This window comes from Salminus brasiliensis, chromosome 8 (genome assembly GCF_030463535.1).
Source record: "Salminus brasiliensis chromosome 8, fSalBra1.hap2, whole genome shotgun sequence".
NCBI classification, from domain to species: Eukaryota; Metazoa; Chordata; class Actinopteri; order Characiformes; family Bryconidae; genus Salminus; species Salminus brasiliensis.
In genome coordinates, this window is record NC_132885.1 from 11,960,910 (window position 1) to 11,974,694 (window position 13,785).

The 13,785-nt window shown below is 39.7% G+C and overlaps 1 protein-coding gene across 1 annotated transcript; it reads left to right on the forward strand.

Moving 5' to 3' along the window:
- The first annotated feature begins 307 nt into the window (after positions 1 to 307).
- On the forward strand, positions 308 to 13,591 carry lmln (leishmanolysin-like (metallopeptidase M8 family)). The gene is made up of 17 exons (XM_072685052.1): positions 308 to 643; positions 4,573 to 4,670; positions 4,753 to 4,783; positions 4,900 to 4,982; positions 5,103 to 5,220; positions 5,584 to 5,762; positions 6,581 to 6,686; positions 6,961 to 7,055; positions 7,155 to 7,272; positions 7,374 to 7,481; positions 7,563 to 7,639; positions 7,813 to 7,923; positions 8,227 to 8,359; positions 8,561 to 8,720; positions 8,944 to 9,074; positions 9,852 to 10,062; positions 10,194 to 13,591. Exons 1-17 carry the CDS (start codon positions 440 to 442, stop codon positions 10,292 to 10,294), a joined length of 2,064 nt encoding a protein of 687 aa, XP_072541153.1. The 5' UTR covers positions 308 to 439; the 3' UTR covers positions 10,295 to 13,591.
- Positions 13,592 to 13,785: the final 194 nt, after the last annotated feature.

Below are 13,785 nucleotides of genomic sequence, written 5' to 3' on the forward strand. Positions count from 1 at the left end.
TTTAAAGGCTTAGGTCAAATTCCATCTGTGTCCAACACTAGACAAGTCTTGTTTTGTCTACTCCTGTAGAAACTAATTATTGTAAATATATGTATAATTGTGAGCAGTAATCTATAAGTGCATAATTGCAAATGTTTTTTTTTTTTCTTCAAATCTTTTTAGTCGATGTGGTTTAAAAAAGCACATGCATAATAACTGAACGCAGTATTTTAAATAAAATAAGTCAGGTATTATTTGTAGAAAACTAATTTAATTGCTGGAGACTTTTATTGTGAAATCAGCTCCACCTCTTTGCCTGTGTGGGGAGGGTTGGTGCTGCTGTCTTCATGGTGAATCCGGTAAATCTGGCAGGTTTGTGGGAGCCGGCAGCTCTGAATGAGTCGCCGGTTGATCGCAGGGCGGATGTTTATTGGATCTCCGCCACACGTTTGAGGTATGAATGTTAAAACCGGAGGTTTTCCGCGGGCACCGAGGGGAAATCTGCTCTGGTCGTGGGGAGTTTGGCAGCTGCGCTTCAGCGATGGCGAGAGGCTTAAGCGGCTGCTGCAGGCGCCCTGGGTTACTTAGCCTCGCGGTCTTCTCTTTCCTGCTCACCTGCGCTCGCTCTCACTCCTGCAACCACAAAGTGCCCTTGCCGACAGAGGTAAATACATGTATTGTAAAATATTTAACTATAATTATTTATTATTTTATTTTCTAAAACTGAACTCCAACATCTCTCAGCGACCAGGTGGCGGCGCTAGATCTGACTTCTGTCCCTTCCATCATGTTCTGTCAAAACCAGGGGTGTATTTATCACAGGTAGATCAGTGCATGCAGTGAAATGCTGGGTGAGACTCATGTGATTGTACCAGGCAGGGAAATGTATAAATATATGTTATATATTTAAATATATATTTTATTTATATATATATATATATATATATATATATATATATATATATATATATATATAATCATTTAATATTGTCTATATAAGGCAATTCTGCGTTCCGTGTGTCTTAAATAAAAGTGATATAAAACATAACAGATGCAAAGACCAGATCGAAGGATTCAAGTAAGGAGAAAAAGCAGTGTCTTTATTCTGGACTACAAATTGGCCACATTTAGGCCATATATGACTTGTTCTGACCGCTGGTTCCAGCTGTGGGTAGCTGTTTTGTGACATTTTGAATCAAAGGGAGGATTGTCAAATAACTCACCAGATGCTCCGTATCAAAAGGTCCCTTTATTTCACCATCAACGCCAACAAACCAGAAGCATGCTTGGCAGAATGCTTTCAGTTTCACAGTGAGACTTGCTGTTACTCCCCACTCACACTGGATCAGGAGAGCCCACCAATCCTGGTAAGAGACAGCTGTCCCAGTAAACCACCGAGCTGGACCGAGCAGTTCCACTCAGCCGACTCTCACCAGAAAAAGGGGAAACCCGTCCTTTATATCTTTAACAAAACTAAGGACTGTGTGTGGACGGGGCAGGGGGCCAACCGCTCCCACCAGGCACAGTCTTCCCTTGACCCTTCATTCCAGTGGTTGATAACAGCACCCTCAAGAAAAACAAGTTATATAATTGATTATATAAACGTTAGTTTACAGTATTAAATAACCCGTGACTTAAAACAGCTGGATAGACCTGTTTCAACATATTGCCAATACATTATGACCAGAAAGCATACCTTTTAATATAAGGTGAACATGGACGCATCATATCCTTATATTCGGATATGTAGACCAAATTAGAATGGCTCCGCAGTGCACCTGCACCACTTCTTAATGCCGTTCAGCCTATCCAAAGGGGTGGGCCTCTTCCTAGTGGTTACATCCCATAACCGAACATTGAGTTGCTCATGCGATGCAGTGTGTACTGATTGAACGGCGTGTACCCAAAGGCGGCGCCTGGGCTCCCAGCGAACACACAACAATGTCCAAGAGACTTTCTTACAACTTTGTTAAAAGGTGGTGCTGTTTACGTTTGCTGTATGGTATGATTATTACTATTGGCACAACATAAGCCCTATTCGGACCAGACTAAATTAATTTGGGGTTCTGGGGTAATCTATTCTTTCTTTCCTTTACAGGAGCTTCTTAATTGTTTAGTCCCTGTAGACAAGCATTGACAATATAATGGGACTCTCTGGAGCAGATACACATATCTATTGCCAGGTGTGAGCTAGAGGGGCATAAAGCCCCCTTTGCATTGAGCTGTGGAGCAGTGGAACTGTGTTCTCTGGAATGATGGTTGGTGCTCCATCCAGTACATTGTGGATAAGGTGGGGTGGTGATCTTCCAACATCCTGACCTCACTAACCCTCTTGTCGCTAAATGCAATTGAATCCTCACAGCAATTCTCTTCCAAAATCTTCCCTGAACAGTACAGACAGTTACTCCAACAACAGCAGGATAATTTTTTTTTACATCCTTTGAATGGTGGAGAGAGACCCCAGTTATCTGTTCAGCTGTCCTCACTATTCGCTGTGGGGTCTTGCTGTCAGAGACCTTGCAGTGCCCAAACTACTGATGCTGCTGCTCACAATGTTGCCATAGCTTTTGGAGAAATTATATTTCAGTGTTGTGAGCAACAAGCATTCATGGGCATAAAAACAGTAGGTTGAGACAACATTGTTGTGCTGGGATTTTTCTTGTGTTGGGTCTCTACATGTTCTAGACAGCTGGCCAGGTTCTGTTGATGTGAGAGGCCTGGTAGTATTGATTTGGTGGATCAGAGAGACGTGTTGTGGTCCTAAAGCACATTTATTGTCTGTCATTACATGATAGAAATTCATCTTTGAAGGACTTTAATACAGACAGCACACCACTGATATACACAGTCATTCCACCCAAGAGAAACGTTCAAACCTCCTTAAAAGAACATGTACTTAAAAATCAGTCCGTGATATCCCTCAAGACAATTTATTACTGACACGATTCATGCACTTATTCACAGTATACATGGTTATATTGAAAATTGTATATATTATATATACACAGTTATCAGGTCATCACGTTTTACCGATCCCTGGGATAATTTAGATCCTCTGGCATTCTGCTGTAAAATGAAAGACACAGGCACAAAAGGTGCAGTGTTTTAGGTTCCCTGTAGCAGGACATAGAAACACTAAGTTAATATATTAATAATATATTTGAATCCATTCTTAAAACAATACAGAATTATTAGAAGCAATATCACGAGATACTGATAATACTGAGATATTAATGAATAGGGATGTCCGATGCAATCCAGTGGATCAGGATTGGGGCCAATCCAGGCATGTTTTGAGGGATCGGGTATTGGCTATTTTAACCCTAATCTAGAGTCTTGTTTTAACCATGGTGTTCAGAGCGCCATCTAGTGTCCTCAAGGCGCCATTACTGAACATTACTGTCCAGTTCTCAAAAGGTATAAAAGAGTTGAGAGTCTGCAGTGTGGGGCTATTTTGCAGTGGATCATGAAAACAGACCATAATATCTGAACCTTTTATAAAACTATCACTTAAACTCTCTGTTTTACTGACTGTAGAACTGCTCGCCTTTCTCTGTTTTTAAACCAGCACTGAAGAGCCCATTCAGAACCGATTGGAGGCTAATGCTAATGGGCAGTGGCGGCTCAGCGGTTAGAGCTCCGGGGTATTGATGACAGGGTTGTGGGTTTGATATTTGGGCTCGGCAAGCTGCCACTGTTGGCCCTTGAGCAAAGCCCTTAGCCATCTCTGCTACCCTGGCTCCCGGGGGTGCTCACTGCCCCTAGTTCACTAGAGTGTGTATTTCAGATGGGTCAAATGCAGAGGACACAAATACGTGCACCTTTTTACCTTACCTTAATACACACATACGAGCTATAGAAACCCCAATCACATTAGCACATTCACCCACTATAAACCAATTATTACACACCAGTAGTCAGCAAACATCAACAGATATCAGTCCAGAGTGTGTACCAGTACACTCACACACAGGAAGTGTGACCAGTTATTAGACTGCAGTGTTTTTAAAGGAGCTGGAAGCTGAGTCAGACTGGATTATAAGATATTAAACACTCTATAAAACGGTCACTTTAAGAAAAGTCTCTACTAAACTAAATCAGTCAGCACAGAATGTCTTACTAAAAATAAAGAGATTTTACTGAACGTATAAATCAGCAGCTCATCTTATCTAACAAATTCAGGGAGCAAAATAACCTGATTGGGGCATCCCTATTAATGAATATGAACATGGGCAATACTACAGAACACTACATCAGTATTATGACTTCATATTAAACTGGACAAATTGAATATTATTTTATGGGATAGTGAGGTAATATTCTGGGGTATATGTAATGTAATGTAATAATGATTACCAATTATTGTTGTTTTGATCTCATTATATAGATATTCCACAATAAATGTTTCTTAAAATATTATTGTATAAATGCAACAGATCTAATTCTGCATATTTGCACATGTGTTCCTTGTATTTAAGTTGATGAAGGAATTCATATATTCAGGTCATTTGACATTTTTTTAAACTGAATGAGTTGTCCCACCAATATAATTGCTTCCTGTTAAGCTGTTAGTTTTTCGGACTATGCTTTCAGGTGATCCACGATGTATATCTGAAACCAGGGAGACTGACCAAAAGAAGCACTGAGCAGCAATTAAAGATTCAGATAGTTTACGACTCCAGTTTGGATGTGTAAGTAGCGTATCTGTAAATGTGAGACTCTAAGGCTGTGTGGCCTATTAGTGACTGTACTGTGTGTCTGTTTCTCATCCAGGCTAGACGAGGACAAAAGCAGCCTTGTAAAGGTACGTTTCAGTGTGTGCTATCCGAAGTGTATCAGATTCAGCTTGATAGTGTATGTGAAGTAAGGCCTAATTCAGCATGCGAATAATACTCTTGTTCTGTCCTGCTGCTTCCAAAGGACAAGCTCTTCCCACAAGCCATCGATTACCTTCAGAGGGCCTTCAGGGTGCGCAGGCAGACGGGTCCTGTACTACTAAGCAGGTAATGCTTTCACCCTTCAGATTCTGCTGTGCGTATATCTGACAGATCAAATCCTCTTAAATCTTTGCCACCCACGGTGGACCACAGGAGTCTTACCACAGCAGTGTTTCTTTTGATCAGACAATGCTCAACAAATCAGTATCTGAGAAAAAAAGATGACCCTCACCGATATTGCCAAGGAGCTTGTGCAGATATCACAAGATGTGGACCAGTTATTGTGCCTGAGGAACATTTACAGGTTAGTCCTTTTACCTCACTTTACTTACACTTTACACTCTTTTTTTTTTTTACTATCCCTTACGTCATGTGATCTTAAATTGGATGACCATATTATGAATGTTAAGCAGTATCTAATCCTGCTTAAGTTACTGCTGAGGTCATGTGCTTTAATCAGGCTAGCCTTCTGTACTTAATGAGATCAGACATGGAGGTTGAAGAGGCTGAATGGCAGTGGAAACACTGGCTGTACACTTGATTACTTGTGTTTCTTTTCTGTTTGTGTACTGTAGATTAGGACCGACTGCAGTTCCCCCAAAAAGTCCTGTCTTGTTATTTGTTGTGACCAAAGCTGATCTGGTTGTGACACCTCTTTGTTGTTCAGCAATGCAGGGTGTGCAGCGAGACGGGAAAATCTTGTGGACCAGTGGGGCCCCCGGATGGTGAGGGGGTTGACAGGGCAGATTTTCTGTTGTATGTCAGTGGGGTGACCACTGAGCGCTGTGGGCAAGAGAACATTGTAGCCTATGCAGCGTACTGCCAGCTGGAAGCAGAACTGGACAGGTAAACTCAAGAGTTGGACTGCAGGTTTAACATGGCTGTTTTCTGTGGTGTTGTGAGTGTTAGGGCTACAAGCATGAAAGTTTCTGTAATTACACATTTAATTTGCTCGTTATAGAAGCTGTATGGATGATCACCTTATGTTTTACTAGGATTCCCCAAAATATGTGTTTTTTAAAATTGGTATTTTCTGAGTGTAATTCACTTGCACTTACTCCACTGGTGTAAATATAAACCCAACTCCTAACCCCCGGCCTAGACGTCAACTCAAGTCCTAACCCTAACCTTAAACACATTGAGAGTCAACTGAGTTTTAACAGGAAATTTGAGAATAGATAGATAGATAACTTTATTAATATTAAAAGTCAGGTATTACAGCAGCCATGTTGTACAGTAAAAAGCAAACAAGAGCAAAGTAGCCTCCCATATATATATTTATATATAAATGCATAAACAGAAGAATTTCGACATCTGTAGATAATCAATTGGAAAGTTTGACCCAAAAAACGATAAAGACAAACAGTCAACCAATTCATACTCAAAATATTTTTACTTTAATTACAAAATGTATTATTTACAGCGTGACCTTTCACTTCACATACAAAATCCACATTTTAAATTATTAGCACAGTGTGAAATATGTCAGTGCACACTCCAAGGTTTATCATGAACATAAAACTACAAAATAATGTATTTGTTGTGAGAGCAGGGATGGGTCAGTTGCAGATCATGTATAATATTTATTGAATTTTAATCTGTCTAAAAGAGTTTATTTCTAATTTTATTGTATGTCTGATATTTTCTGTTGTGTTTGCTTGTAGACCAATTGCTGGATATGCCAATTTATGTCCAAATATGATCTCAACACAACTGCAAGAGTTTGAGGGCATGTTGTCCACTGTTAAACATGAGATCATACATGCTTTGGTAAGTATAGTAGTATCTCCTTTGATATAATAGATACCTTAGAAACTAGGACTGCACAATATATCATTTCAGCATCGCCATTACAGTGTGTGCACAGTACTTACGTGTATATATATATATATATATATATATATATATATATATATATATATAAAGCAAAAAAATATATATTTTGCAATGGCAAATGGCATCTTTTCCAATATCATGCAGCCCTATCAGAAACCTTTACTGTCCAGTTTTGCTCAAAACCAGCCTGTATTATATGTCTGTGTAGGGCTTTTCAGCTGGACTGTTTGCCTTTTACCATGATGATGATGGGAAGCCGCTGACTCCACGCTTTGCAAGTGGCTTACCAGCATTCAATGAAAGGTATGTTCATATGTAAGCATGTTGTTGTCACTGGTGTGCTTAATTTCTGCATTTGTTTCTGGAAGAGCTTTATTGCAAAGGCTTTTATTTGTCTTCCAGTTTGGGCCTCTATCAGTGGAGTGACAAAGTTATAAGGAGAGCAACACGATTATGGGACATCCGTGGCAAGCATATGGTTCGCCATGAGGTCCATCTTATGGTCACCCCACGTGTTGTTGTGAGTATTTAAAATGTTTTAAAATTGTAATAAACGAATCTGTTGGCTTCACGGTTTAGGAGTCTGTATTGGATCTCTGTAATTCTAATGCTCTCTGATAGGTGGAAGCTCGGAGGCATTTCAGTTGCCCTATTCTAGAGGGCATGGAACTGGAAAACCAGGGGGGCATGGGCACAGAGCTGAATCATTGGGAAAAACGCTTATTAGAGGTGCAGTGATTATAAGTTAAAACAGTTAAGTTCTGTAACATTAATGGACAATGCTAAGTTAAGATTACCTGTATCCAACAGAATGAAGCGATGACTGGATCTCACACTCAGAACAGAGTGTTTTCCAGAATCACCCTGGCTATAATGGAAGATACAGGGTAAGAGATCTGCTGATTTTTGACTAAACGTATAGCCATATTAAGATAAAGAGTTGTCACTGTTGGTCAGGGTTTAGCTGATTTATGGTGGTGGGAAAGAAGTGCAATACGTATTAGACTTTCAAGTGTAAGTTAATTTTTCTTACTTGACCCTCTTCATCATTTTCTACTAGGTGGTACCGAGCCAACTACAGCATGGCAGAAAATCTGGAATGGGGCAAAGGTTTGGGCTGTGACTTTGTGATGAAAAGCTGCAAATTCTGGATCGACCAGCAGCGCCATACGTATGTTGTGTTACAAAAAGTGTATCTACAGTTCGTCTTGTGTCTCTAGTATCCAAAGTCAGTAATAATCACAGTGTTTAGTCATCCAGAAGCTTTATTTTAGCATTAGAATTAGACAGACACCTTAGTATCTAATTAATAATCACATGATAATTAATCAGTTCCTACATTTGTGAGAATGCTAGTTTCTCATAAATTTGTTTTAAAAATGTGCACCTTCAAAATATTTCATTGTGATCATAAAGGCACTACTCATTGATCATAGCTTTTACTGTGGCATGCTTGTGGATGTATTTTGTGCAGGAGACTCCCATTGACCCCTTACTGTGACTCTGTGCGTGGCACACCACTGCAGCTTTCCTGCAGGCAGGACCAGCTGGCAGTGGCAGTCTGCAACCTGCAGAAATATCCCCAGCCTCTTCCACGCGAGTATCAGGTGTGAATAGCAAAGCAGTGGGTCAGTTAGGTTAAAGGCATGTGTAAGAATAATTAATGCAAAAGAACTTTAGGATCCTGTGAGATAAAATTAAGTTTTTGGATATTTCATTTTTAAGCTGCTTTTAATGTCCTTGTATAGTAGAATAAACCTTCTCACTCATACATGTGAAAATGTCTATGCTCTTTCTTTTTAATGCAGTACTTTGACAGCATCCCAGGTGTGCCTGATGGGGACTTACCCATGTATGGAGGTGCAGTGGAGATTGCAGACTTCTGCCCTTTTAGTCAGGAGTTCAGCTGGCATCTGAGCGGCGAGTACCAGCGCAGCTCCTACTGCAGAATACAGGAAAACCAGCCAGGTGTGACTTCAGGCCCGCTTACTGTTAGCCTTCCTTTACTGTTCCCTTTAAGTCCCTTTCAGCCCTTTCTGCATTCTTGCTGTTCACTTTGTTAGTATTGTTATTCATGCTGAAGTTCTGAGAGAGCCGTTCATGGCTCCGGTTCTGCTGTTTTCACTGTATGAAAAGTGAGAGCAGTGCATTTTAGATTTAACTTATTTTCGTTTGTGTTCCTCTGAGACAGACTCATGGAGGAACTATGCTGCTGAAGAGTACGGCCCGAACTCTGTGTGTCTGTACCAGAAATCCGCCTTCATCATGGAGCAGTGCAATAAACGCATGACCTACCCAGACTGGGGAAGTGGCTGCTATAAGGTGAAACAAATTACAGAATTATTTTTAGTAACTTTAGTTATTAATTAAATGAATAATTAAATATATTGATTCCTTACATATGAATATTTTAATCGCCATATCTCACATTTTTATCTCTTGTACTTATTTAGAATTTTCTACTTTTTTTTTTTTGATTACTTTTTGGGGCTTTTTCTGCTTTTTTTCATGTATTTTTACATGACCATTTTTTTGCCTCTCTATTTTTTAAAACAAAACTTTCTATAAGACAGATGTAGTAGATAAAAAAGTTTCAGTTGTGATTGGCTTTCTGAAATTGTCAGGTAAACATTGACACCATGCCTAATGTGTGGACTAGAGGGGTATAAAGTCCCCTAGCATTGAGATGTGGAGCAGTGATGGTGCTCCATCCAGTGCTTTTGGGATGAGGTGATCATCCAACATCCTGACCTCACTAATGCTCTTGCTGCAGTCAAATACTTCTCTAAAATCTAGTAGAAAGCCTCCCCTGAACAGTAGAGACAAGTACTTCAACAACAGTTACTTTCTTTTCTTTCCCCCACCCCTGATTTCAAAAGAATAATTAAACATGTGCCTATATTTTTGTCCTTTTAGGGTTTTGTGAATATGTTTTGAACTTAAAAGTGCATTTTTAAATTATCTGGGTCATCTTAAATGACAGTCTGTGGCCCCTTGTTGTGTAGCTGTGTATGTTTACCTCAGGCTGTCTCTGATCCTTTCTGTGGTGCATTAATCAAGATCCTGGGTCCATCGGACTCTATTTACATTTTTCTACAGACGTCCTGCTCGGCTGAGGGTCTGCTGGTGTGGGTGCAAGATCAGAGTTTCTTATGCGTGCGAACCGGGCAGCTGCTCAATGTGAATGTGAGGATGAACGAGTGGGTATACAGTGGCCAGCTGATCTGCCCTGCCTGCTCACATTTCTGCAGCCACTGCCCCCTCCCTCACGAACTCCCACCAGTCAACACCACTCGCAGCATCCGCATAGGTAAACTCAGCTTCCCAACATGTCCATTTCAAGATTTAAAAAGATGTCATTGTGTGTTTTTAGTCTGTGATTTAATCAAAGAGTTCATTTGAAGGACTTTCCCTAATGTACTGTTGAACTTCCTTTCCCAGATCCGTGCTCCAGCTCTTCTGGCTTGGTGGTGACACTATGGCGGCTCCTGTTTAACCTTGTACCGCTGCTGGCAGGCTTCATCCTCTGCGTGAGAAACTAAAAAGTGGTCATCTGAATGATGTCAGTGTGGGGAAGATCAGGCGTTCCACTGCCATTGGCTTCCCTTTGAGAATCTTACATTAGCAGGGAAAGCAGTGCTCAGTACTGAAGCACGAACTTCCCATTGAACATGAAAGCCTTCGTGAAAGTTTGTTTGAGGGGATGGAAAAAGCCATTGACTGCACGCCGCTCTGTGTAGGAATCAAGTGCCAGTCAGCTGTAGTTGAGACACGAAGCCATAGCCGTGCAAGATGGTGTGCAGCGGGCGACCTTGAAATGCTGGTGCTAATTTCTGTTGTCTTTTTTTATCTCCGGTGGACATGTAGCGTTTTTTCTAGCGTTCCGAATTTGATTTCCTCCTCAAAGTAACTGACGATGCTTTAATAGTTGTACAACAGTGAATGTGGTGTATGCCGTGAAGTGTGAAGTGGCTCAGACAAATCCGGGAGGGAACTCCTAAAGCTAGAAGAGTTCAAGCTCAGAGTTTAGTGGTCGTGTTTGTTGTCGATGGGTGGGAATGTGAATGTTGGTGTTCCGTTTGAATCGGCATGTACTGTAAGAAGTTTATTTAAATGAATTTATCTAACTTCTATATTGACTGAAAGTAATCCCTAATTTCAGTTGTCATTTGCTCCAATATGTTTACTATAAAGTCTTAATTATCGATATTATCAATGCAGTAAATTGTATTATGGGCTGCTAAACTGTAGGTTTTTATTAAAACTGGAGCAGAGACAGAATGACTGATTTAATATGTTAAACTAATGGACTAATTCAAAACCCCTCCAGTTCCATTATCTCTGGAGTTCCATTATCTCAGTTTTGCAGCTGAGTGACGAAGAGTCCCTCTCAGTGGCAATCAGAAACTGATCCCCTCTTGTGGGTGTATGTTTTCTGTTTTCGTTTTAATCTTGTACTAATATTTTATTTCATTTTTTGCATTGCCTTGGTTGTGATTGGCCTTCAGTGTCACATTCCCTTGGAAAAAAAAAGTGCTTTGTTTTGCATTATTACTTTAAGAAACAAGGACCATATCCAAGCAGAAGGCCAATGGACCATTATTATTATTATTATTATTATTATTATTAATCCCATTATCATGGAAAAGCGGTCACACAGGCTCAAATGTTGGGCCATGTCAAGTCTGTTGTTTATACCTCTGTAGCTTTTAAATATTTGATTGACTGCCAGTTTCCCCTTGAGTTTAGATAAAGACAAAACACTGTGCAGAAAAGTCTTGTTTCTTGAAATTTGAGATTATAATTGTGAATTGTTTCTGTAAACAAAACCAGGTGTCTCAGTTTGAAGAAGCAGGTATGAAAGATAATGGGCAGAAAGAGGTGGTTGGTTCTAGGTGCAGAAAATTAATATTGGTTCCTAAACGCCCTTGTACAGTTATTGTGTATGGAGCACTTTGTTTCCCAGTTTATCCAAAGTGTGGGCATCCCAAATCTCATTTAATGCATTTGTGTTTATTTCTGTTGTTATTTATTTATTTTTCCACTTTTCATGTCAGGGGTAGGAGGTTAAACTCTGGGTAACACTAACATAAACGTTAGAACACTGAAAACGTGTATTAAACCTGGCAGCTTGCATTTATTAAACGATGCGTTCAGGGCATATCGTTAGTTCTACTGTCAGTCTACTGTACATACAGACTGTAATTTATACCCATAGCATTGGTAGCTTGTGTTGACTGAACATTTTCAGATGAATTGACAATTGACTTGGATGCAAGTGATGCTCTCTGCGCTTTATGGCAGTGGTGTTCAGTTCTTCTACTGGAGTTCTGGTGTTCAGCACGGTTTAATGACTGTTGTGCTCAAACACGCCTGGTTTAGCATAACCTTTAGCAGGTCATAAGAGCTGGAAAATGACCAAAGTCCAGGTTGTGAATTCAATGCCACTGCTTTATGGTATTAATCCAATTCTAGCTTCTTTTTTTATTTTATTTTATATGAACAAAACAACGTGTATGAAGTATCCTCTGAAGGTTTATACCTGCTTTTTATGTCCGTGCAGTACAGTGCAGTGTTTTAAAGTGCAATTTCTGCACTAAAATACAGATTGAATGAGCCTTATAGTCCCAGAGGTCCATTCCTACTGAAGTCAGGGACCGCAGTTTGTAATGCACCAGAATGCCTACCTTCCCATGAATTATTTATACTGCTGAAGGGTGGTGTCTCCATAACTGTTCCTGTACATATGTCATCTGTCTGTTGGACTGAAAGATTTTCCATTCCGATCAAAGGTTTAAAGACTGTTTGCTGTGGACATGGCATTAAATCCTGCAGTTGCTAAAGTAGCTTCGGACATTTTTAGGTGTTCCCTTACTATGGTTTACATTATTGGCAAATGTATTAATTATGAAAAACATCACTTTTTATATATATTTTGTTTCCATTATTGTTCTGTTTTTATTTTGTTTCGTTTTTTCCCCTTGTTTTGTCCTAGTTAAATAGACAGGACATGTTTCCTTTTGCCAGTGATCCACAGGGAAATTGAGATTATCTTAATATACTAGATCTTAATATAAACCTCACTGCGTACTTTGTAGGTGTTTTACTCAGTTTGTGTGAAGGATGAATGTTTCTTTTTCTTGTTTAGTGTTAAAATAATGTATATGTATGTCACTGGTGTCAGATTAACCGTAATATACTTTTTTCCTGGTTTTACTGTTACATGTTAATCTCAGGGTAGAACATATTCTGCATTGACATTTCCGCACCCTCTGCTTATTACATTTACATATTGTGTTGCTCGGATTTGGCTGCACTTGAGAACGGGGCTCAGATTAAGGATAGGTTTGCACTAAATGATGCTGTCATTTAGAATTTATAAGTGAAAACCTTTTTAATCCGTGGATTAATCTGTCTCTCGACTTGTGTGTGGTGTTTTTTTTATATTAAATCGATCCTATTTTCAGACACGCACTTCAAAATAATTGCAGTTCATTTCATTTTACAGTAGCCAGGATGTACAACAGAACAAATGAATGATGAACACTGTATGCCAAACTGGGCTGAGAGGGTAGATGTCTTGAACAAATGGGACACAAAGGGAAAGAGTCTAGGTGTGTGTGTGTGTGTGTGTGTGTGTGTGTGTGTGTGTGTGTGTGTGTGTGTGTGTGAGAGATAGACCAAAGACAACACTATGCATAACTCTTTAGAAATCTCACACAGGAACAAATCTTCAGTTTTATCATCTAATTATTTCCTGCATAGATTTAGTCTAAAGGCACATTTCATATTCTTTATATAGGACTCGCACCCTTCTTTGTTGAACATTGTATTTTGATGGCAACCATTAAAAACACCCACATTGTGGAATATATAATAAACACAGTGTAGTGTGTTTCCTTTCTTTTATAGGGCAGTGGTGACCTAAGGGTTAGAGCGCTGCGTTATTGATCCACCCTGCACTCTAACCCTGGCTAAGATGGGATATTTGAAAAGAAGAATCTCATTATACTGTAGAAGTTAAATGACAATA